Source organism: Podarcis muralis, chromosome 9, assembly GCF_964188315.1.
Source record: "Podarcis muralis chromosome 9, rPodMur119.hap1.1, whole genome shotgun sequence".
NCBI lineage: Eukaryota > Metazoa > Chordata > Lepidosauria > Squamata > Lacertidae > Podarcis > Podarcis muralis.
Window position 1 is genome coordinate 47,691,606 of NC_135663.1, and position 27,298 is coordinate 47,718,903.

The window sequence follows — 27,298 nt, forward strand, 5'->3', positions numbered from 1 at the left end:
TGCACGGAAAGGACTATAGAGTTTGGGCAGAATCAAGTACAACCCCTTTAGCCAGTCAGGTGCATGTATTTACACCTGAGCTGGCTATTCTTTTCTGGGGCTGTGTTGGTTATTCCCAGTGGCACAGCCTTTCCTTTAGCCAGCCAGCTGTAAGTGTGCATAGGATCGCAGCCTTACACTGCAGTCTTCATCATGTCTACTGACATTCTTTGAATGTGTGACTAGAGCTAAAGAAGGAGCAGGTTTCAAACAAAGTAGCTCTCGTGCAATTCCAGATATAATATTTAAAAGCTAGATGAGCATGGGCAGTGGGGAGAGAGATTGGAAGCTTTTTTATGTGATTCCTTTACAAAGATGCCACCTAAAATGTGCTCATACACACACAACAATGTGCACATTTAATAAGCCTCAAGAGAGAAACAATAGCTTGCTTCTGTGTTTATGGAGAGGTGGTTCCATTATATTAGCTGCATGTAAGTGTGTCTTGTCCCATTTGCTGGGTTAATTTATTATTGAATTTATGACTCTCCAATTTCAGGAAGCTTTATTGCACTAGTCCGAAGAACCAAGTTATTAGTTTTCACTCTATTGTAAGATAAACTTTAATGTGCTAAACTGAATTACCTAAAAGTTACTGATCTGACCCCCCCCCCCCGCAAAAACAAAACAAAACAAAACAAAAACAAAAAACCTAGTCGTCTAAGATGTTAAGAATCTTTTCTGTCATTTATATTAATGACTGGGATACTTCTCTTTCTTGTTACATCCGGGCCATTGCACAATTCATTGTCCCAGAAGGACTAGAAAACAGGCTTGTAAAATTATCTCTTTGGCAGTAAAGGCAAGCAGTCTTGGTCTACAGCAGCACCTTATTCCTTTGCCCCCTTGCCAAGGTATGAAAGACCAATAATGGCAAGATTGTGATCTTTTTGAGTTGCAGTGCCTACAGATAATATGAGGAAATAAATATGCCCTGCTTAACAACTACAGGCAGGGTTGGGCCAGGGAATTTTGCTGCATGGGGTGAAGGGCAAGATGGTGCACAAATCATTTCCTTGTACAAACGTCTCTTAGATTAGCACTTGAGTCTTACTTCAACGCTGGTGACGGAACAGCTCCTGCTATACTTCAGAGCAGCAGGCTAGCTTTGGGGGTGTGGGCCATATCAATGTGGTACATACAGTGCTGCCTGAGTTGGCTGTCTAAAGATAGCATTAGTGGCCAGCAGGGCAGTGCGGATGAGGCTCCCCACTACTTTGTCCCTCCTCTTCTCAATAACTGGCAGTGATGCACACCACTGGGGATGCAGATGAGCAATGCAGATGCTGCCACAGTGGCTGCTATTGAAAGGTAGGGCTGTCCTGGCAAGAAGTAAGGCCATGCCGTAATGATGAAAGATTATGAGGACAGGAACACAGAGGGTAAATAAACCAAAAGCAAGGTGTTCAACTCAGAAAGAGAGATGCTGTTAAATCAAATACAGTGGTACCTCGGGTTAAGTACTTAATTCGTTCTGGAGGTCTGTTCTTAACTTGAAATTGTTCTTAACCTGAAGCACCACTTTAGCTAATGGGGCCTCCCACTGCTGCTGCGCGATTTCCGTTCTCATCCTGAAGCAAAGTTCTTAACCCGAGGTACTATTTCTGGGCTAGCAGAGTGTAACTTAAAGTGTCTGTACCCTGAAGCGTCTATAGACCGAGGTACCACTGTACTAAAGTTATATCTCACCTCTGTGTAGCTAACACACAAGCCACATTAAAATCCTGGGCAAGGTCCTCTCCACCCACAGGCTATGCAGCCTCACACAGTCCTCATGCGATGACTCACTGATACTTTATTCATTGATTGGTGGGGCTTCTAGGGAAAAGGCATAAATGCATCCTGCATTCATATGTTGCCCACCCTCATCAGTGTCCTGCAGGATTGCCAGCTTGGCCCCACAACCGTGGGTGCCCAGCCCTTTCATGGGGAATTTTGTGGGTGCTCAGCCACCCAGGGCCCCAGGGAGTTGGCACCTATGGTGTCCTGTATCTCTTGCAATGTCCATGTGGGATTTGGGGCAGATCCACCTCATACATTTAAAGCACATCCGATGCACATTTAAAGCATGTAACTTCCCCCATAGAATTCTGGGGACTGTAGTTTGTTAAGGGTGCTGGGAATTGCAGCTCTGTGAGGGAGAAACTACACTCCCCAATATTCTTAGGGCGAGTCATGTGCTTTAAATGTGTGTTAGATGTACCGTACTTTAAATGTACGGTGTGGATCTGATTGGTTAGAGATTATTGATGGTTAAGCAGAGGTAGTTTTTACATTATATATATATGTGTGTGTTTTTACAGGTTTGATGCACACGCATTAGTAATGTGTAAATACGGCAGATTTCTTTGTTAGTATAAGCCTGAAAGCAATGATGCAGACAATGGTTACAATTATATGAGATTTGAGAAAGGGGGAGGATGTGCAGCAATAATGGAAGGTGATATGTTGGGAACACAGGCAATGCAGATGGCAGACAGTAGTGCACAGCTGTTTAACAGAGGGCGGGGGGAACACCCTGCATCCAAACAAGTAAAAAGGTCTGGGAAATAAGACTGCAAATGTCCACAGCAGCTTCTCTGGTGCCTTCATTTTTTAATGACTGGGATGGGAGAGAAAGATCTATCCTGATTGACCTAATAATAATAATAATAATAATAATAATAATAATAATAATAATAATTTTTTTTAAAAAATGCAGCTGACCTAAAGGGCTTGCTTGCTATTCAGTTCTAATCATATAACTACTGACTAGCAAAACAGTTCCATAAACTCAACACAGATTATGGAAGAAATGAGCATTCTTTTGTTTTAAAAATATTACAAAAACTAGTGAAAGGAGGAACAATAATACCCATATTTAGATCTCCATATAATAGGTAGTGCAAGATATGTTATGCAAGATAGTTCATATCCTGACCTCCTATTTTAGAAGAAGAAGAAGAAGAAGAAGAAGAAGAAGAAGAAGAAGAAGAAGAAGAAGAAGAAGAAGAAGCAGCAGCAGCAGCAGCAGCAGCTACCATAGAGGCTGGGTTAGACAGCAACAGTGGGATAACACAGTGCTCTGGTCCATGGGGTCACGAAGAGTCGGACACGACTAAACAACGAAATAACAACAACAACCAACACAGATATAGGATTCTGGTTATCTCTAGTTGAAGGATCAAACCAGTAAATGTGCTTAAGTCCTTCTTTAAGAGGTTTTTAAGGAGAGAGGGGATAGTTACCAAACTGGGATATTGCAGTGGTGAATTCCTTGCACTGCCAAGGGGTTGGACTACATGATCTCAGAGGTGCTTTCCACCTCTATAACAGAGCCTAGGGCTTGTCGATCAGAAGGTCAGTGGTTCGAATCCCCGCGATGGGGTGAGCTCCCATTGCTCAGTCCCTGCTCCTGCCAACCTAGCAGTTCGAAAGCACGTCGAAGTGCAAGTAGATAAATAGGTACCGCTCTGGTGGGAAGGTAAATGGTGTTTTGTGCGCTGCTCTGGTTCGCCAGAAGTGGCTTAGTCATGCTGGCCACATGACCCAGAAGCTGTATGCCGACTCCTTCGGCCAGTAAAGCGAGATGAGCGCCGCAACCCCAGAGTTGTTCACGACTGGACCTAACGGTTAGGGGTCCCTTTATCTTTACTTAAGCCAGTAAAAAATAGGCATGTTTAAATCCAATTTATGGATCATTTAACCCTTCATATATGAACAGTGTTAAGAGAAAGCAGCTAATGAGTGCTTCTTTAAATTAGCACTATTTGCAATAGTTGTAATATTTTGCAGGGTCCTTCTCCCATACCGTAGCAGGTCTGGGGTTTGTTGAAGCCCGGCATCAAATCTGGCTACTGGCAGTCTAATTATAAAAACATTTCAGCCCTAGTCTTCATTCATTTGATTCACCAGCTTCTCGGGCATCTAGAGATGGTATTGAAATTCTTTATTTGTTTGCATGCAAAATGTACCATTCTGCAAAAGGCTATAAAACAAAGTAATGTTCCAAATTTTATATGCAATCTTCAAAATTTCACAGCATTTTACAAATAGATTCTTGTTTGTCCATATCTCAACAAAGCATGGAGAGTTTAGGAACAAGTGATTAATGAGCCTATTTACTTCTATGAACTGAGCTGTAATAGAGTCATATCATTCAATACCAGATGACAACTTATCAAATGGAATAACTTTAATGTGAAATTGGGCATCAGGAGTATCTACTTCCCTAGTGGAAAAAGACACCACCTTTCTCTCTATATTCTAAGCACAGAATCATTGGGGCAGAGTGTTGTTGATGGAATGGAGACATTATTTTGTACAAGTCTGTGTTGCAAAATTCTAAGAATGAAAACCATGTGTTGATGATTTCTTCTACTCAAAGAAAAATTGTTCCAAGCTGATTGTAAGGTAGATCAGGTGAGAGACACAGAGGAACAACACACAGAGAGAAATGAAGGCTGGTTCATGCATGGTGCCAGCATCCAGGTAACATATGTCCTGCTTTTGTGTCCCTTCCCTGTTCATGTGTAAAACCTTTAATGTGAATCAGGGCCTACACATGTCAATACCAATACAAGTAGGCCCTGCCCACATGGTCTATCTGCTGCAAAAAAGGGGGGATGAATAGGAGTGGGGCCTTCTGACATGGATGTTTCAATAGAGGCATCCTGGATTGTACTGTTGGCTCTGCATGGAGGTGCTGGAAGGCCCATGAACCTGGAACCCCCACCTCAGCCCAACCATGTGTTACACATACACATTTAAAACAACATCCAATATGAGGTGGATACAAGGTAAAATAAGTTGGCTGCAATACATTACAATTATGCAACATTTGTTGTTGTTGGAGCATATGAAGTGCACACAGAAACATCTCAGTTCATTTCTATGGGGATTGCATGAATGTAGTACGTTGAGTTCAATTATTGACAACCCATTAACTTTTGTCTTTCATAACCATTCAAGCTCTCTCTCATCTGTATGGCAATGGAACTTTTAGGTAGAGGCATTTGAACACAGAGATCTGTTGCTTCCACAGAGCACCATTGTGGTATATGACAGTACAGTGGTACCTCGAGTTACAAACGCTTCAGGTTACAAACTCCACTAACCTGGAAGAGTTACCTTGAGTTGAGAACTTTGCCCTAGGATGAGAACGGAAATCCTGTGCCGGTGGCACAGCGGCAGCAAGAGGCCCCATTAGCGAAAGCCCGCCTCTAGTTAAGAACAGTTTCAGGTTAAGAACGGACCTCCGGAATGAATTAAGTTCGTAACTAGAGGTACCACTGTATCTAGCATTTTGTTAGCTGGAAAGCCAACAATGGAAATTTCACAATGGGACCTACAATAGCCACAGAGGGAACAAAACTTGGGAAGTGAAGATTCTGTAAGGCTTCCCCATCTCCTGTCTCTGCTGCCCCTCTGCTTCCAGAGTGAGAAAAGGAGACAAAAGAGTAGAATTTGTCAGCCATCAAAAGGTGAGGGGGCATCATTGCAGCAATGACAACAGAGATAAGGAAGAGGCTGGGTTTGCATAGGTCTAGGGACTGTGGTGGTTATAGAAAGGAAAGGGGTGGTTATAGGAAGGAACTGGCTGGTTGTGTCATGTGCCTTGGTATTAGCAAAGACCTTACAGCTAAAGACATGAACTTGTATGAAATGTCCTTAGAATGCATAGGAATATTTCACCCACATAATATGGTTAGAATAATTCCATTTGTTGCACCATGATGTTAATAAGAACAGAATTTATACCATTCTGTTGCCAAGAAAATGGCAGCTTTTTAATGCCTAATGGGAAAAATGTTAAATATGTTTAAAAGAGGAAAATGAAACAAGTGATATTGTCTAAACAAAATAAAAATGCTTTCATACTGCCATAAACTGAATATACAATGAAAAAAAATCTATACCCATTCATGTGGAAAATGGAGACAAATGAGGGGAAGTGTGGTCCCCTATGAAAAATTAATCTGGTCAGGGTAATCATGAAGTTACTGAGTGTTTTCCCACCTGCTACTCTAATGCATAAACAAGTAGATATAAAAGCAATACTGTATTCTCATCCTACTGCCTTGATTTCAGAACACTGAAATCAAGAACAGTATCTGGATAAATATATAAAAGGATTAAAATTGTTTTGTTTAATTCTGAACCTGTAAACTATTAAAAGTGATCCCAGTTTATTCAAACCACATTTTTGTAGATAACTAGTTTTATAGTTCCTGTCATTAAGCATTTCCCATATAAAGACAGAAGTGATTATGTTACCACCTACAACTTGTAATTTATGCTTTATCTAAGGGATGGACTTTCTAACTACAGACAATGGATATGCCTTTGCCTACAACAGTTTACAGCAGAGAAATATTACCAATGGCAGCCTTCTGGAGGCCATGTGGCAAAGTAGGTGTAACTGAAGTGCAAAAGTGGGTGTGGTTGAAGCAGAAAAGCGGATCATAGCAAAACCCAAAATTTCTTGCCATTATCTTTATTTCTATCCCTTTGCCCCTCCTAATTAATTTCCTCTTATCCTTACTAACTTCCATCCTCAGCCCCGATGTTATTAATTTCTATCCTTTCCTTCCTAATATATATGGCTTTTTGCCCCAACAACCATGGACATTTCAGTCTCTCAATGCTACTCCACAAAGTCTTGTAAAGAATTCGTTTTTAAAAAAATAAAATTCAAAATAAATCATATAAATGATAGTATTTACCAGTCTAAGATTGCAGTCCAATCTACACACACTTATCTAGCAGTATGCCCATCTGAGCATGGCAGGAATTACTCCTGAATGGGCATGGAAAAAAGGAAGCACTGTAAGTGCATAAATATTTTTATTTCAAGCAGAAGACTTACAATATGCCTGTAGTTTTTCATCATTACAGTTTGCAAGGCTGCTTGAGCAAATGTGATAGATAGAAAGACAGAAAGTCACAGAACCATTACACTTATAATTTTCGAGATGTCAGCCAATCTAGCCTCAAATTAAATTTTATTTCCAAGTGGTGCAAAATATTAAGAATTGAAATTAAATTTTGTGCTGGGTTTTGTCCTCCATTGTAACCTGCGGTACAGTTAACTTTATCTCCCTGAGATTGTTTTATGAATCTCATACTTGGTCCCATTGACATTTTTGGCATGGCATACCTGGCTGTTATCATGAGGCTGTTTTAAGTATTTACAAAGGCTTGGTCTTGTGCACTGAGGGGTTCTATTAACACTTTTTTGTTGTCTTTGAACACCAAACACCCAACTGCAATTGCTTCTTTGACAATTAGATGGAAACAGATTTAAAATGAAAGTTTCAGTTAACACTTTAATGTTATAAAGTACTATATTATCCAGCAATGTCCTTCCCAATGGCCAAGATCCTTCAGCCAAAGTCCTCCAGGACATAAAGTTCATAGCTTGCCATTTTTATCACTTCATGTTGGTTCCTGCTGGAAAATAGTGATGAAATGAATTTTATTTGCTGGTTTCTTTTCATTCCCGCCCCCTTATTTGATTTAATTATATAAAAAAGAAAAAATAGTAATGACAAGTATTCTGTAATTAAAGCCTCTGGAGCATTTCAATAGAAACAAAAATTTATAGAGGACAATTCAGAATGGTAAAGGACCCCTAGAGTGTTAAGTCCAGTCAAAGGCAACCATGGGGTGCAGCACTCATCTCGCTTTCAGGCTGAGGGAGCCGGTGTTTGTCTACAGTTTTCCAGGTCATGCAGCCAGCATAACTAAACCGCTTCTGGCACAACGGGACACCATGACGGAAGCCAGTGTGGTGTAGTGGTTAAGAGCGGTAGTCTCCTAATCTGGGGAACCGGGTTCGTGTCTCCGCTCCTCCACTTGCAGCTGCTGGGTGACCTTGGGCCAGTCACACTTCCTTGAAGTCTCTCAGCCCCACTCACCTCACAGAGTGTTTGTTGTGGGGGAGGAAGGGAAAGGAGAATGTTAGCCGCTTTGAGACTCCTTAAAGGGAGTGAAAGGCGGGATATCAAATCCAAACTCTTCTTCTTCTTCTTCAGAGTGCACAGAAATGCTGTTTACCTTCCCGCCGCAATGGTACCTATTTATCTACTTGCACTGGTGTGCTTTTGAACTGCTAACTCCAGCAGGAGCTGGGGGAGAGCACTGGGAGCTCACTTTCTATTGGCAACCCCAAGAAGCTCAGTGGTTTAGACCACAGCACCACCTGCTCCCTTATTCAGAATGGTCATTCAAGGGACAAGTTATCACTAATCCTGCTGCCCATATCAATAGGAAACAATAAAATGGGTGGAACGTGTAATGAGTGTTTCCTTTTAAGAGCACTGGTTCCTTGAAAAACCCCAATAACTCTTTGTCTGTCAGCACTGGACAGGAAAGTGCAGCAATTGTATTTTATTATAAATACATAACTACAAATCAGGTCTGAGAAAACACGGAAGAAGAACTCAGAAAATACTGGCCTGCAGCAGCTTGATGACGTCATGTAAATTGAATAGGAATTCCAAAGAAAAGGGCAGCTGCCCATATCAAATTTCTTTTGAAACAAAACTTACGTAAGTTTCAAATGTCACTTTCCATGTAACAATGGAGTTGCTATTAAGTCCAAAGTCCCCATGTGAATGCAGAACTAGCTGTGCAGTCCTTTGGATCTTTGCCTCTATCCAGGATTCTATGAACCTATTTATGTAGAGATTCCTCTGTCTCAAAACACAGAAGATTGGACAAGATGGCCTGCAGGTATCTTGCTGTTTTACACTTCTATTAATAGAGTTTGCATCATCTGGTATCCTGTTTGGAGCCTGTGCCAAACTGATAACTCTCTTAATAATTGTCAACGGAATTCCATTTCCACCCACTCTAGCTCAATCAACACTGAATAACTTAAGCAGCAAATCGGGAGCCGTTCCACTTGATCTTTACACACAAAAATAATAGTTGGTGAATGTGTCATTGATGGGACAAACTGCAAATCATTCAGGAATAATGCATGCACATTTTTCTCATTGTAAATGAAACAGAAAATTATAGACCAGTAATACTCAATAAATTCCATAACGAATATATAGGGATATAGTAAGTTGACTTCTTTGAAGCTTGATCTATCTACATTATGACTGACATTACACTGGCAGCAGCTCTCCAGGTTCTTTGACAGGAGTCTATTCCCAGTCTTACTTGCACATGCTGGGTATTGAACATGGGACATAATACTATATGCTACATATATAGCTTTAAACTGGCATATATTATTTAGGTAAAAGAACGACACATATTTTAAATAATTAAATTTGCTTCCCCACTGAATCCTGTTTTGCCTTTCTCTTTATCCAAAATGGCATTAGGCAGATAACTAGTTGAGGTATTTCATCAGCTGCTAAAACATCACTTCATTGAATGTTTAATTTTTACTATAGCAGAATAGATAATTGATCTGGCAGGGAACCTCTCTGCCCTCAAGCAGTGCATTAAACTAACAAGAACCATCCTTGTGCTGTTTAATGTTGAACTCAAACAATGCTGTTGTGCCCAAGTCCAAACCTAGCCAAGTGATGAAAAAGAACCTCATTAAATTCATTCATCATTTGGTAATGAAACAGAGGGTTGTATCCAGAGAAGCTTCCTCTGATGGAGTAAGCTTTTCTGCTGGATGAAGAGTCTTCTTCTACTGGGGGGAAGCTTCTCTGCAGCCAAACCAGAATGTAGTCTATAGAAAAGTATATATGAACTAAGCACGAATCTAAAATTAAAGTTTCTGAGGACCACATGACATGTATATTTCCATCAATTTTCTTTTTCTTTTAAAGCTACAGCAACCATGGAAATGGGATTAAGCAGACCTCAGCACCACCAGAAATATGCACAAACACACGGCTTTGCACAGTTGCTTTTTCTTTAAGAAGCAAGAACCAAGTTAGAGGGAAGCGACATGCAACTGAGTTTAACATCTAGCTCAGCCTCAAATAACACTAAACTGGTCTAATTCCAATGCTCCAAAAGACCAGACAGAACAGTTAAATACTTAATTGCCATTCCACACATCAAGAAAGGCGAATCTGGGCTTGCCAACAAGTGTGTGCTCAACAGGGAGCTCTCGAGTGTGCTGTCATGAGGCATGTGTCACTAAACATATGATGGTCACATTCACACTTACAGCAAGTGTGTAAGTGTACACTTAAAATAACACATAAAAAGATAATACCCACAAAGTCCCCTGACTTAATGAATATAAACTATTTCATTATTGCTACACAATACCCACCTCCCGTTGGAAGCAACAGAAGCAATTGGAAGCAATAGGAAGTAAAGAAGGAAAAGTATACACAAGTAGCCAACAGTTGCAGGGAAGTCAGGCAGGACAAAGCTCAGGCTTGCAAGAGAGGTTAGAATTAATAAAAGAGGTCTCTTCAGCTATGTTCAAAGCAAGAGGCAAAACAAGCAAGTAGTAGGTGCTCTGGGTGGAGAAGACAAAGACATTCTAATGGGTGACAGAGTGAATGTGGAACTGCTCAACACCATCTTTGCCTCTGTCTTCACCCAAAAGGAAAGCAGTGCCCAACCAGGGGATAACAGAATAAACAACGTAAGGAGGGACCTGCAGCCCAAGATAGGAAAAGAGATTGTACAGGAATTAAATGAATTCAAATATGCAGGACCCTATGAGCTGCACTCAAGGGTACTGAAGAACACTGCAGATGTAATCTCAGAGCCTTTTGTCTATAATCTTTGAGACTTCTTGGAGAACAGGTGAGGGCCCTGCAGACGGGAGGCAGGCAAATGTTGCCCCCACCTCCAACAAAAAGGGGGGAACCCAGGTAACGACCAACTGGTCAGCTTAACATCAATACCAAGGTCCTAGAACAGATAATTAAACAGTTGGTCTGAAAGCATTTAGGAAATGATGCTGTGATTACTGACCCATAAAGGGTTCCTTAGAAACAAGCCTTTCCAGCCAAATCTCATTCTTTTTTTGAGAGAGAGTTTTGTTTTCTCCTGCACTGGTGGGTATGATCCAAACTAATGGCTTCAAGTTATAACAAAGGAGATTCCAACCAAACTCTAGTAAGAAGTTTCTGGGAGTAAGAGCTGTTTGACAGTGAAACGGACTCCCTCGAAAGGTAGTGGACTCTCCTTCCTTGGAGGTTTCTAAGCAGAGGTTGGATGGCCATCTGTCATGGATGCTTTAGTTGAGTTCCCTGCATTGCAGGGGGTTGGGCTAGATGATCCTCAGGGTCCCTTCCAACTTTACAAATCTATGATACTATGGCCAAATACTGCCTGCATTCACTGTTTGTGTGCTACTGGACCAAGTTTAAGAATTTACTGTTACTGTATAAAGCCCTAACCACTTGGGCCCAGGATATCCGAGACCTCCTTTGCCCATTCACTGTGGTTATCTGTGGGAGAACCTCTTGTAGTATCTCATGCACCAGAGGATCATTTCATGGCAACTTGGACCACATCCTTCAGTGCAGTGGCACCCATCTTGGAAAACATGTTGCCCATTGAAATTAGACAAGCTCATCATTATACACATTTTGTTGGATGCTGAAAATTCCGGGGAGGAATTCAACTCCACACTGTTCCTATTGTTCCATCAGTGCAAGCATTTCGTTTTTCATGATAGAATGACCTCCCCTCTTCTTTGCCCTGTTCAATAATCCGGGGGTTATCCAAACCCCCAAAAGCTAATTTTGGAGCAGGGGCAGGGGGCTGTTCCATTGCATTACCAGCACTCATTGAATCTAGCCCTCTATTTCCCATAGGCTTCCAAGAAGGATGAATTGACTTATAGACAGTTATCAGAACTGTTACTATCTAGCCTATTCAATCTAAATTTATTGTTATATATGGTTATGTTTGCTCATGTTTAGCTGCCTATACGTTTTCCAAATAAATAAATGATTCCAGGAACAGAGGCAGCATGCCTCTGAATACCAATTGCTATTAAACACTGGGAGAGGGATATTCCCTTCCTGCCCTGCTTTTGGATTCCCATAGACACCTAACTGGCCACTGTAGGAAACAGAATGCTGGCGAAGGCAAGGCTTCTTATGGTTTTCTGTTTGCATCTGCTTTCAGAGTTGGAAGGGTCATCTAGTCCAACCCTCTGCTATGCAGGAATATGTAGCTGGGATTGAACCTGCAACCTTGGCATTATTAACACCATGTTTTAGCCAGCTGAGCTTAGGATAGCTCAGGCTTTCAGTTCCGAAAAACCTACCACCACCCCAGAAAAACCTACCACCATCCCAAATAGGCCAAAAAATATCATCAAATATTCCCTTTTGCTAAGAAAATTGCTGCTAGCAATAAGAAAAATTGCCTAATTTTACATACTTCGAGTTTAGCAGCCTGTTTTTATTACTATGCTTGTTACCCCTTGCAAAATTTCATATCACCTGCAGGAGATTATGAACACTATAGTTGGTTTTCTAATTAGGTAATATCTTATATATTTGTTTGGTTGGTTTACAGTGAATGTCCAAAATACTGAGATATAAGGGAATGTTGACAATTCCACACACATTTAGGGGTTTCTGAAAATACATAATATACAGTAGAAGTAACGTTTCAGGTACCAATTGTCTCAATGAGATTTGGGATTTATGAGATTTGTGCTTCCCACAGGCATCTGGTTGGCCACTGTGAGAACAGGATGCTGGACTTGATGGGCCATTGGCCTGATCCAACAGGTGCTTCTTATATTATTGTGGAAACAGAAGATTCAAATCTATGTCCGGACTGGAGGACCTGACAATTACTGGGCTTTTCCCAACTCTCTCTTTTGCTTACAGGATTTTTCAGGCTCCCCTAAACCTGGTCCTCCATTAGGCCAGAGATAGACATAAGATAAAGAATGAGTTCAAAGTGTAATTCTAGCATTTGGATCCCGCTTTTCAACCTGAACTCAGCAAATTAAATGATGGCAGAAGCCTTTCAATCTTGCTTTCTTCTCTTCAAACTGGAAAAGCATCCCACAGCTAGAGAAGGAATCAGAAATGGGGAGGAGGCAGTGGCAGCAACAGCAAGTGGCAGAGCCAGCAGGGAACAGCAAGCAAAACTCAAGGGGCTTGAGCCAGAATTTAATTTGCTGGTATCTCTGACAGTTCGGCTTTGAAGTCTGGCTTGGAGCAATGTGAATAGGCTCTGAGCTCACTTTTTAGCTTGTGCCTGACTCAGTGTCCAGCTCCTGAATATTCTGCTAGTGATACATTAAGCATATGCATGCTTCTCTGCTACAATTCAATATTTCTTTTTCACTCCTGGCTCTCATCCTCTATTTCCTCCTCGCCTTACTGCAAAGCCCTGTACAATGTGTTACCAGCCAGAACTAACACTACCCACCAGGAGCTCAGTAAGCCTCCTATTTTTATTTTCTATTTTTTAAAAAATAAATGAATCATTTGAGACTGAAAAACAGGATGCTTCTACTTGAGACTGCATTCGATGTTTGCTTTAAGCCAACACAAGAAAGTCACCAGACGGGAAGACTCTGGGGATGCCACCTTCATGTCCCAAGAGTTTCTGGCACCCAGACGGGGTGGCTCAAGATATTTTGCTGCTTGAAACAACAGATAAGATAACACCCCTCTCACATACACACACATCCTACATACAGACACTAACCAGACTGACAGCTGCATCTTGCTTCAACACTGATTGCAGGATAGCATCCTCCACCACATCTGAGGACAGCAAGCTGACTTAAAGTGTTCATGGCAGGCTGTGTAGCATACACAACTTTGGTGTCTAGCACCTCACTGGCACCGCCCTCCCCCAGCAACAGCTGCCTAAGGCAGGTGTCTCTCTCTGCCTAATAGTAGAGCTGACTGTGTACTCTGGATATTCTTGATTCCCTGGACCCTCTGGACAATAAGAAGCATACTGGCTGCCCTGTGCTTTGGAAAGGATCCTGTAGCACTAGATCCCCATTTAGCCCTCTGGTTCCTCCCCTCCTTCACCACTCCTAAAAAGAGGAGGGCTTTGAGGAAAAACACCCTCCAACCCATTTCATATGTACACATACATCTGTTGGCAGCAAAAGAATGAGCAGCCCTTTGGCACCCACCTGAGATCCAAAGTAGACAATGCAATAAATGCATGGCCACATTTGCATTATGTTTAAATCTTCAAAAGCAAACACAGCAGTTGCATGCAAGAGGATTCCGGCTGGGACTGCAGTGTTGAAGGCAGGGTGTCGTGTTAACCCTTTTGCCCTTGCCATCTTCCTGATGAAAATCGACACCACCTAAAGCTGCTTGATTGTCCTGGAAGGGAAGCTGCTATTTTCACCCATAGTAGCTTCCCTCCCCTGTGTTGGGAGTTCTGAAAATGGATCAGAAGCTTCTGTAGCTGCAATATAGATAAGTTAAATAAATAAATGAAGATTACCAGATGCAGCCATGCATTTGATGTACCATTTACTTTGACCCAGAGTCTTGGAAAATGTGTTCCACTTGATACAATCTGAACCCTAGTATGAATAATGGCAAAAAATATTTATCTCACTTCATCCTCACTCCATCAATGTCCCCTCCAAAATTTCATTCATGCTTGAGCCAATATTCTTAATGAGCTTGCAAGTGAACTGGGAGCTGCAGCCAGAATTCTACCTAGTGGCTTCTTCTCTGCTGTGGCTTAAGAGAAAGAGGGAGAAATGCGGCCCAGAAAGAAAAGTGTTTTTCCCTAATTTGAGTACTGAAGAGACCGGTGTTTATTCAGATGGCTTGGAGAAGATCCAAAACAGCTGGATAATCAATCAGCTAGATTATAACATTATTCATGTATGGCTTCATGGACACAGGGCTTGACAGAAAGGTCTGCAAACTTAGATAATCAAGAATTTCATAGAAGTGGGAAATAGAGGCCAACTGTAAACGCTGCCAGAGTTAGCACTTACACAACAATCTTTCTTTTTGGCATTCATACACACTGTGCTAGAATTTGTTGAATGAATGTTCAATGAATAGCATCCTGCAAATCAGATTTGAACTATTTCCATTTTTCAAGTACAAAATAAGCCAGGATTCAAACAAGAGTTTCTAATTTAAAGCCCTGTGTTATTGGCTTAACCCAGTGCTACTTGCTCCACTTGAAGTTCAAAAAGTCACAGCAACTAACATCAAATTCTAGCAGAACACTAATAGAATAATAATAATTAAAAAAAATATTATTTATGTAGCATCTCCAAGCATTGAAAGCATTTCACATGTATTACCTAGTTGCATTTGTTACAACAACCCTGGAAAGCAGGCATTAAACAACAGTTGTGTCCTCCAGATGTTGTGAGACTACAACTCCCATCACCCATCCACTAGCCAGGCTGGCTAGGACTGATAACAGCTGGTGTCCAACAACAATTTTGAGGGCAGCATACTGGCTACTCCTTCCATAAGGTAAGTTTTATTATCTCCCAGTTTTGAGGGCACCGGATCCGAGTGACGTCATAGCATAGGCAAGACCTGAACTGGGGATGTGGAGCCTCTTAGCCACTACCGTGGAGAAGATTGTTACATTTCTGCCATTAGTTACAAACAGTATTTTCAAAAGGAGGGCTACATATGCAAGCAATGGCCCCAAACTGAATTTAGAAATAGCACTGTCTATCTCACTAAATTCCAAATCCTCTACAGTACTTTTGTATGGGTGGTGATGTACCAATAAAATGATTGTTGAATAAATAAAATGCTATCTACTGCAACTATTCGCACTGTATCTGCAAAATACATCAGCATGAAACTATGCATTTCCATCATGGCTGCTAGCAACTTGCAGTGCTGTGTGCTATGCTATGCTGTGAAGAAGAGGCTCAAAGCATTCAGCTGGTGTGAAGAATGGAGGACTTTGTAGGCAGTGACACAATGTATGCTTCAATCGATTTTCAGGAAAGAGGAAGAGGGACAGTGAAGAAACAAACAATTCCAGTCAAGATGGCAGCATTTATATATATATATAAAAGACACTTGTGTGATTCCATCACAATTAACATCATGGAGCACTTTCTTAGGAAAAGCAACATATAACTCACTAGTCAAACCACAAGAGGTATATCATGCAAGATCAGGAATATAGAAACGAACATGCACATACTGCTGTACACAAACAGCTATTGAGCAAGGGTACAATGCTATTGCCTCTTTCAAGGCAAAGGAATAGCCCTTAAATGATATGTAGAGACCAGAGGAACATAGCCTGTATTTGACTGCCATATAAACATCTTCCCAATTCAGACCACAATTTTCATCTCCTTCCTCGGGATTCTGACTGCTGGTCCAGTAAAAAATTATAAGGACTGGACAAAGAGTTCCCCTGCCTTGCTCCCCAAACAACAGCCAGAGTAATGACCATCTTATTCTGCCTTCCAGATAGAATGAAATGAAATGTAACCTGTCAGTGTTTGTGATCACAGCTGAGCTCCGCTAGAGAGAAAAGGCTTCTCTCACACATGGCATATTGTGCATGGAAAACATGTTAGATGTGACAATCACACTATTAATTACAGCATTTTGAGTGCCCACTGGCTATTTCAAATGGCTGTCGTTGGAATAAAGACACAGCCTTGTCTATGCCAACCTGTTAAAAGAATCCATTAACCAATACATATCTTGTTAATTATAAACATCTTCAGGTGTTGTTATGTTTTATGGAGATGTTCCCAGTTCTGGTTTCTACTGCTTGCCTAGGCTTTCCATAAGTTTAGGTGGAACCTTTTTCACTGATTTTCTCTCTCTCAAGAACAATAACCATATGCTAGTTGACCACTTACGTGAAAAATACTTTCCATAGGAGGACTTCATATGCAAGCAATGACCACAAAACAATTGCCTCAGAAAATGGCATTTATTGTGCCCACGCATGCACACACAAATGTTAATACGTTTTTTCATGCTGTGCTTCTGGTTTTTCATTAACGTACTTCATATGCAGATGATTACTTTGCTTAAGCTTAAAGAGTAAGCAACCACGTATGCATCTACATTTAGCATCTGTAGTAGCTTTCAAAAGCATACTGTGATTTAGAAAAACATATGAATTCATACGAGATATTACTGATAGAAATAAGCATCTTTGCACACACATCCATTGCAATTAACTGTCTGGAGAGTTAGTAAACACTGGAAGGCTGTACACAGTCTAAGTGGGTCAGTTCTAATGAGAAAAGCATGACATCTACATGTAGCAAGGCAGATGGAACACAGACCAGAGAACTGGAACATGGAAACGACTGAGATATTATCTGTTTGCATGGAATTCGTAAACAAAAAACAAAACAAAACAAAAAAACCATTGTAATCAGCTCACAGAACCATCTTCAGCTATGGAAAAACTATTTTAAGATCTGTTATGCCTGTAAAGTACAGTGGGATTAGATGTGTTTGCATTATTATTCCACTGGTTATAACAAGTATCCTCTGATGTGCCTAAGTAATTCCAGAATGCTCAGAGCAACATAAAAAACACTGATGTAACAGCACAGGACTAAGGATGAGATGGTGGGGGAAAGAGGCTCTAAAGAGTGGGAAAATGCAGAACTATCACCTGGCAATAAGAATAGTGTGTCCATTTAGAAAGGTGGCACATACTGAAGTCTGCAACAACATGCAATGTGCACAAGAGATTATACATAAAATAAGACAAATACACAGCTCTGTTTTATTCAGAAACAAAAGAAGATGCACTATACATAGTCAGAAATAAAAGAAACGTCAACCTGCAATCTTTCACATTTACAACCATTTTTCTCACTATACATCACAAAACAGAGGTCTTCCAACAGATAGCAAAAGAAAAAGGAGGGAAATATAGGCAGCACTATCCGAAATTTACAAAATATACGCAGAGTCTTTGTTCAGACTGGAAACCCATTCAAAGGTGTAAATAATGGTCACTTTGTTAGATTTCTAAATACAACTAGCTGCAAATGTGTGTGAGTGGCTCTCTCATAGTTCACACTGGGCTCCCTTGACCCAGCTAGACAACCGTGAAAACACGAAATAAATGAAGGTTAACAAAGACTGGTCTGGGAAGCAGTTAACATTAAATGCTGGCAGTGTTAGTATTTTACATATAGGGCTGCACTGTGCATTCTTTACACGTGAAATATCTGTGAATTATTTGGAAAAAATCTTTACCACCTATCTTGTCGCAACAACAAAAATGGCTTTTAAAAATGGAAGGGGGGGATCTTTCCAACCATCTACACAAGAATTTTAATTACCATGCAGAGATAGAGAGAACAGAAAGACAACATCCCACTCTCACACACACAAACACCCAAGCAACTAGTTTATCACAATACCTTTTTGTGTCTGTCCCTCTTCCATATTTTCTTCCATGGCTACCTTTCTTCACTAGATACTGCTGCACAGGTTTAATCAAAAGCCTCCCTCAAATATAGGGAAAACTGTAGATTTATTTTTCCCGGGAAGCTCCAACAGCACTGGCTTATGCAGGTCTTCGGAGCTTAGCTAAGGCTCCCCTCACTCTCCTTCCTTGCTTGGAGACAGGCTGTCAAGTGTAATTTCATTCAAATTACTCTCCCGTGAAGATTATCAATTTTTCTTCTCAAAGCTGTCCATTGTATACCACTGTAAGCAGGTATTCAAATGAAAAGCCTGTGAATTTGGGGTGGGGGGATTTTGGTTGGGGTCCCAGTAGCAGTGTCACTGTGATTCGTAAGGCTCACTTTGCATATAAAACAGGGGGGGAGAGAAATTGATGTTTGCATTGAAATCTGTGCTTTAAATTGGAAACAGGCTGCACTGCGAACAGATGGAGGGGTGTCTTCCTAACATGAAGCAGACCACGAACCTATAATTCCCCCTATTTGCTACCAAAGTGGGAAAGCCCAGATGCCTGTAGCTATGGATGCTGCAATACTGCGATACTTCTCCCTCACATACACTACCATGTATTTGGCTTAAAAGGATTTCTAAACACATAATCACAATTCAGTTCAGAAACAGTGGTAGGAATCTTGCAGCTGTATGTGTGAGTGTACATACACACACATATACAAGAGAACACAAAGGTATCTATGAAATCTAACATTTCAGTTTTCACCAAATCTGCTCTCTGAATATATTACAAATTTACCAGCTGGATCAAAAAAAAGGACCAAAATGTGAAGAGACGAATACAGTTTTTGGAATTAAAATGGTACTTGTGGATTATTTCAATGCAAAGCTAACACATAAATACATTAAAAATATTTAATTCCTTCAAATCTCTTATCCAATACACGGAGACATAATATTAGCTGTATGTTACACCACCCCATGCAACAACAACAACAAAAAGGATGCTGAAAGGGGGAAACAAATCTGTTGTGTTGTGGACTGGTTAGGGAATGCAGAGGTTAAGTACATCATGAAGACACCTGCTTGTTTGGGGAGATCTGCAATCTGATTTTGAATACCAGCTTGATTGAATACTGCAGTCTAGAGGTGAAATTGCATTCCTGTGCCTTACATCATTGGGTGGCACAGAATAAATTTGGAGTTCCAACACTCTGCATGGGTGTCAAAGGAAAAAACTCTAAATCCGTATTTTATGAAACCTTCCTGTTTCTGTTTCTCCAATTCTATCATCAGAGAGCAATAATGTTTCATTATGAAGAACATTTAACAAATATACATAAGGTATTAAATCTGACACAGAGAACAGGCAGCATCTTACTCTATTGCCTTATGTACTCTGTCCTAGGGAAAATTGATTATAGCTTCCGTGGACTGCCATAGTAGTACAGCAAGAAGCATCCACCTATCTAGGTGCTTTAGCGAATATAAGCCATGGGTGTCCACAGGAGGAGGGGGCAGTACTCCCCCCCCCCCTTGGATGAACAATGGGTTCATATCCATAGCTTTTCTTTTCTTTTTTTAAAGTAAGTTTCTAGTTTTTTAGAACCTGAGTTAAGAAGCAAAATGTGCATGTACTAATTCTGCCTTTTGTGTGGTGATAAACTAACCAGCTTACCGTTTCAGTGTTTAACATTCCTCCCTTCCTCCAGAAATAAATAAATAAATTATGTGGATGCCCACCACAATATCAACATTAAATTCAATACTAAACAAGTAACTGATTTGAGCTTTTTACAAACCAATGTACAAGCATTGCCATCTGCCTCCAAATCACTGTTAACCTGCAGAATGGCAGAACCAACGATTATTCATGATGCAGCAGAACCCTTTGCACTATAAATAGCTGAAGAAGCCACCCAAAAAGGCACAATCATGCGCCACCATGGGGCCACAGCGAGGGAAACACGTGGCATGAATGTCTCTGCCTTGCTTAATTCTAAGACTGACAGAGCCAGACTGATACCTAGAGAGAACTTGCTGCAAGACAGACCCAAAAAAGAAAATAACAGAACACCTCTAGTCATCACATACAGCTCCCAAGTTAAAACAGTACAACGCATCATCAGAGATCTACAGCCTCTCCTGGACAATGACAGTTCTCTTTCTCAAGCTCTGGGAGGAAGACCTTTCATTGCCTACAGACAGCCACCCAATCTTAAACAACTCCTAACCCACAATAATACTACAACCAGACTTAACACGGACACTGGCACCAGAGCCTGCAATAAACCCAGATGCCAACTTTGCTGCCACATACACCCGGACAACACCATTACTGGCCCCAACAACATCACACATACCATCTCGGGACTATTTAATTGCTCATCGTCTAACATTGTGTATGCCATCAAATGCCAACAGTGTCCTTCAGCTCTCTATATTGGACAAACAGGCCAAACTTTACGCCAAAGAATAAACGGACATAAATCTGACATCAAGAATCACAAGACAGAGAAACCAGTAGGAGAACACTTCAATCTCCCAGGACATTCTATACAAGATCTCAAAGTAGCTGTTTTACTACAAAGGAATTTCAGAAATAGACTGGAAAGAGAAGCTGCTGAATTGCAACTCATTATCAAACTTAAAACCATGGAGAGACCTGGTCTGAACAAAGACATTGGATTCTTATCTCATTATACATGACAAAGCCATTTTTCACCTTCTCACCCCTTGCTTTTTCCTGTAAGACCTATTGCAGTCGTTAAGAGTCGTCAACAGGCTCATCACAGCTATCTGCCAATCACCCATTCCCACCACCCTTCTGAGTAATACCCCTCCCCACCTTCTCACTATATAGAAGGATCTGGCAACTTCTGTTTCAGTGTATCTGAAGAAGTGTGCATGCACACGGAAGCTCATACCAAGAATTAACTTAGTTGGTCTTTAAGGTGCTACTGGAAGGAATTTTTTTTGTTCTGCCTTGCTTATCATGTAAAAAATGTTTCCTAACCATGTTGTCCTATTAATGTTTACTCCAAAGTAAGTTCCATTGTATTGAATGGGGTTCACCCTTTTGTTAACACCTTTAGAATTTCAACCCAAGTCAATAAAGTGACTTATGCTCAAAGTGAACTCACTGAAATAAATGACCACCAGTAACTTGTCCATTGCTTGCAATGGGTCTACACTGAATATGACTTAGTTGGATGGCATCCTGTGACTTCACATATCATGTGGAAACCAAACAGAACCAATCATCCGATGAGTTTCTAAATGTATTCTGCATGAGCTGGAATCTGTTGCAAATAAAAAGCCCTGCAAACAGGAAGCACACAGACAAACTACTCTGTGAAGTAAAGGAATGGTCTTTACATGTTCCATTCCTATTCTGTCTGAATCTCCTGAACAGTAGCTATGAGCTATTGAGCCATCTAGTACCTGTATCCTGCACATAATACTCCAAAGGTTGGACTCCTGGTCCCCTAATTTAGGGCAAGTAGGCCATCTAGTTTACTTAGTCTTAACACCAGCCATGGACACCACTAACCCAGGATACAGGCAGCCCTCCCCCATTTGAAACCCACTGGAAAAGCCTGCGAACACCCAATTCTGCCCCTGTTCCACCCCACTCCAGCCCCACTGTACCCTTTCAGTGACATTTCAGTGGTGTCTTTGTGATGTTTCTGGGTCACTTCCAGGTTCAGTGTGATGCATATATACGCGGTCATGCATACTGAACAGGTGTAAATGGGGGGCTGCCTATACAATCGTTAGCTGTATAAAAAGGTAAAGGTAAAGGACCCCTGACAGTTAAGTCCAGTCACAGACAACTCTGGGGTTGCGGCGCTCATCTCGCTTTACTGGCCGAGGGAGCCGACGTTTGTCCCCAGACAATTTTTCCGGGTCATGTGGCCAGTATGACTAAGCCGCTTCTGGCAAAACCAGAGCAGCGCACAGAAACGCCATTTACCTTCCCACCGGAGCAGTACCTATTTATCTACTTGCACTTTGACATGCTTTTGAACTGCTAGGTTGGCAGGAGGTGGGACCGAGCAATGGGGACTCACCCCGTCGAAGAGATTTGAACTGCCGACCTTCTGATTGGCAAGCCCAAGAGGCTCAGTGGTTTAGACCACAGCGCCACCCGCGTCCCGATTAGCTGTATAAAATACTTCAAAAGATATGTGGGATGATTCTGAAATTCTCTTCTGCTTTACTTCTGCTTTGGCAGTGAAGAAACCATGGATTCTATGAGAATACAACTGTACACCTGCTTTTCAGAGGCATAATGGGTTCAAGAGTAAACCAACATGCACTATGGTTCATTAGTGGCTATTACTCAAGAGAAACAGATATGCAGCTACATACGTATCTGTTTTCCCTGGGTAATAGTCATTAAATGAACCATGAAGATGACTCACTCTCATAACCCACTTATAGGTCTGAACTTTTTAATTCTTCACTAATCGTTCTAAAATCCACATGAGTGTGTAAGCATTTTTTACTTTTGATATTTCTTTTAATCTTAAAAACGTTTTAAGGTTTAAATAAAGAAGCTGCTTGCTCATTTCACCAAATATTTGAGCAAGTGAGCTACACAGTCCAGCTAGCAATCTTGATGTGCATGGTAAAAAGGTCCCAATAAAGGTGCTAGCATTGCTCAACTGATAAAGAGTTGGGCACTGAGCTAGGAGACCTAAGTTGAAGCCCGAATGGAGTCAGAGAGCTGAAAATAGTGCCAATATATTTCACATCTGGCAATCAATGTGCCCCTTTGATTTCAGAGAGTACATGGTTAAAGGTAAAGGTAAAGGGACCGCTGACCATTAGATCCAATCGTGGCTGACTCTGGGGTTGCGGTGCTCATCTCACTTTATTGGCCAAGGGTGCCGGCGTACAGCTTACGGGTCATATGGCCAGCATGACTAAGCTGCTTCTGGTGAACCAGAGCAGCACACAGAAACACCGTTTACCTTCCCGCCGGAGCGGTACCTATTTATCTACTTGCACTTTTGAGGTGCTTTCAAACTGCTAGGTTGGCAGGAGCAGGGACCGAGCAACAGGAGCTCACCCCGTCGCGAGGATTCGAACCACTGACCTTCTGATCGGCAAGCCCTAGGCTCTGTGGTTTAGACCACAGCACCACCCGTGTCCCTTATACATGGGTACATGGCTAGGTGAGTCTAAAAAGCCCTATGAGGGAGGCTTAGTTTGGTCGGAATCAAGGATACACTTCCAGAGTTATTGATAAATACATTACTCCTGGTAAATGATCCACCACAGCCACTAGAGAGCTGTGAAAATTTGTGACCTGGGCTTTTTAGACTCATCTACCCATGTACTATCTGAAACCAAAGGGGTGCATTGGTTGCCAGGTGTGCTTCCCGCCCCAGCTTTTCTACCCCACTATCCTACTTCATGTGGTCTTGGACCATCACTGCCTTTAATAACTGTGTTTATTAATCATCATTATGTTAATTATTAATTAAACTCAATGCGAAGTGCTTTATGTTTTTTTTAAAAAGTAAACAGTCGTATGCAGTGTAAATTGATGAGGAGTGGGAGGCAAGAGCAGCAGATAGTTTTTCATCTGCATATTTTCATGTGGACTTACAGAAAATGACAGTGTTGCTGGTGAACCACTAAAGAGACCAAAAAGAAGCAGCAATAGCCGGCGTGTGAGAATGTGGTTTGGAGAGATGTTAACCTGTCTGTCATGTTTACTGTCAGTGCTGCAACTTACAACAAATCAAATGATTTCTCTTTCCAGTTCAATGCTACTCTGAGCAGCCTAAGGTTTGCAAGGGCAATTTCAAAGACTTTCGGAACTACCAACTTTAGACCACCTGTCAATCCGGCCAAGATCTGAAATTACACAACCACATTTCAAGTGTATTACTGCAGTGCGCATGATCTGAAGAGGCCGCCCAGCTCCGGAAACCGCCCAGCACTAGATAAAAGAAGAATGCTGAACTGGAAGTATGGAAACTGAAGTGCTACAAAAGAACTTGGTATAATTAAAGTGAGTGCATGCGTCTTCCTGTTTGGTAAAATCACAGTGCTGTGGCTTCCAGTACTAAGAAATGATGCACCACTGCAGGTGCTGACACAAGTGATTTGGCAACTAAAATACAGTATATCCAGGCAGAGACTGGTAAAACAATATCGTCAGGGTGCAGCACATGATGCAAAGGAACCTGGTTGCTCCTGACTTCCTGTTTCTGCCCATTTAAGAGGACAGAAGAAAGAAAAATGTTGCCGTTCCCTACTCACTGCAACACCCATTGGAAATTATGGTTTTAAAAAGGAGACAGGGGGTGGGGGAGAGAGACTGTTCCATGTCCCTTTCCTATCAAGTCTTTCATATTTATGAAGTATGAAAGGACGGGGAGAGGGTTTCCCAACCATATGTGTTGGGAGTCTATGTATCAATTACATTATGCATCAGGTGAGACAAGACATCTGGAAACTATTAACTCCACATATATTAGACCTGGGGTGCCAACTTGAATAAAATATTGGGGTCCCAGGTAAGCCCTGCCCCACATAATCAATCACATGACATGACACACACATACACCATTTGAATGACAACACCCATCAACTGGGGAGGGCAGCCCCTTCAGATATTTTAGGGGTGGCGAAGGAACCTCAGCCCCCAGGAGTTGACTCCTAACTACGTATTAGACTGCTGCATAGCTGTAAATGAAAGGCAACATACTTCGGGTAGTGGGTGTTTAACCTCAATTCAGATACATCTGAAATGTATCGCCTAAGAAAATCTCAGTGCTCTGGCTAAGCTGATAAGAGTAACAAAAGTTAGACAGGCTCCTATTTAGAGACAAGAGGGGGATGGCCCATTCAGTGTTCAATTATTTAGTTCACTGAACTTTCCAATATAGCCTAATTCTTTTCTGAACTGAGCTGCAACCATTTCATCTTTATCCAAGCACTGATCCCAGCCAGATATTGTGCAGAGCAATCAGCCATGTTAGCAGGCTTGATGAAACAGTGTCACGGAATTGACACACTGACACAGTAATCTGCAATCAGAGTGGAAAGAACTTGCTATCATGTGCTAATTCTGTTTGTACATACTAACATTCTGACTAAAGTTCGTGTAACAAGTCAAACTAGTTTCCCCTTCTTTGTCATGAATCCTTTCATTACTTTTTATTAAAAATAAAATAAAGTAAAATAAAAAATTCCTTGCAGTAGCACCTTAGAGACCAACTAAGTTAGTTATTGGTATGAGCTTTTGTGTGCATGCACACTTCTTCAGATACTTTTACTTTTTACTTTTACTTTTTACTTTTACTTTTTACTTTTTATTACTTCACCATAAGTAAACCTTCAAAGACATATATACATCTATGCTCCCGTTTAAATCTGATGGCATTATTTTCATTTTGGCATACCAAGGAACAAAAAGAGCCAAAACTCATTTCCAGGAGTTCCTGCAAGGGTTGTTGGATTGTTTGAACGACAAAAAAAGTTATCACTTATTAAGCCTAGTGGAACTGCCCATCTCCTCTCTCCATGGTCACCATAATACAATGTCCAAAATTGCTGCCGTTTGCTAAAGCTCCACAGTCAACTGACTTCTCATGTGAAATGACTTGCATTCTCCTTCCTCTACTCAACTGTTTTGCTCTACTATACCCACAAGGTGTTTTCAAATAATAAAACAACACAAAATCTAAAAAACAGTTCAAAGAAAAAAGCCGATGCCACATACAGCTTTTTTAAAAAGTAACAGATTAAGACTCTGTTACTTCTCCATTGCTGAATTTTGTTGTGGTTTAGTCGTTTAGTCGTGTCCAACTCTTCATGACCCCATGGACCAGAGCACGCCAGGCACTCCTGTCTTCCACCCCCAGTTTAGTCAAACTCATGTTAGTAGCTTCGAGAACACTGTCCAACCATCTTGTCCTCTGTCGTCCCCTTCTCCTTGTGCCCTCAATCTTTCCCAACATCAGGGTCTTTTCCAGGGAGTTTCTCTTCTCATGAGGTGGCCAAAGTATTGGAGCCTCAGCTTCACGATCTGTCCTTCCAGTGAGCACTCAGGGCTGATTTCCTTAAGAATGGATAGGTTTGATCTTCTTGCAGTCCATGGGACTCTCAAGAGTCTCCTCCAGCACCAAAATTCAAAAGCATCAATTCTTTGGTGATCAGCCTTCTTGATGGTCCAGCTCTCACTTCCATACATCACTACTGGGAAAACCATGGCTTTAACTATACAGACCTTTGTTGGCAAGGTGATGTCTCTGCTTTTTAAGATGCTGTCTAGGTTTGTCATCGCTTTTCTCCCAAGAAGCAGGAGCCTTTTAATTTTGTGACTGCTGTCACCATCTGCAGTGATCATGGAGCCCAAGAAAGTAAAACCTCTCACTGCCTCCATTTCTTCCCTTTCTATTTGCCAGGAGGTGATGGGACCAGTGGCCATGATCTTCCTTTTTTGATGTTGAGCTTCAGACCATATTTTGCACTTTCCTCTTTCACCCTCATTAAGAGGTTCTTTAATTCCTCCTCACTTTCTGCCAGCAAAGTTGTGTCACCTGCATATCTGAGGTTGTTGCTATTTCTTCCAGCAATCTTAATTCCTTTGCTGCACAAAGTAAAGCTACTCTCACTAGAAAAGGGGCAGCTTGCCTGCTTCTTGAAGACCAACCATGAGCTAAGCAGTGCGAACTTCACAGAGAAAAGCATTCAACAGCTGAGGAGTTAATCCAGTCAATCCAGAGCCAGTGTGTTTAGATTGGTCTTTAGGTTCAGAAAACCAAACTAAGATCTGGGTTTCCCTAAGATGTACCTTTGCTGTAGTAAACAGTAGAAATTTTATATTTCTAATTAAAGCACTGGTATTTCCAGAATAAATGCAGAATCATTTCCAAATTATGTGCAAGAAATCACAGAGGGAAACTGTTCAATACATTTATATGCTGCACTCATTTTCTGCTCTACTGGAGGCAATAAGG

The 27,298-nt window shown here is 41.3% G+C and overlaps 1 protein-coding gene across 3 annotated transcripts in view; it reads right to left on the minus strand.

Annotated features, from left to right (window-relative positions):
• GPM6A (glycoprotein M6A) overlaps nucleotides 1–27,298 on the minus strand; it is a 182,183-nt gene that overhangs the window by 98,455 nt on the left and 56,430 nt on the right. The window contains exon 1 of one of the 3 annotated variants that reach the window (XM_028744978.2): nucleotides 18,317–18,801. The exons of 1 other annotated variant lie outside the window; for it this stretch is intronic. In XM_028744978.2, the coding sequence (XP_028600811.1) occupies nucleotides 18,317–18,353 (37 nt within the window). In that variant the 5' untranslated portion in view covers nucleotides 18,354–18,801. Of the gene's footprint in view, nucleotides 1–18,316; nucleotides 18,802–27,298 lie in introns of those variants that run through there. One more of the 3 variants, XM_028744979.2, reaches the window with a different exon arrangement.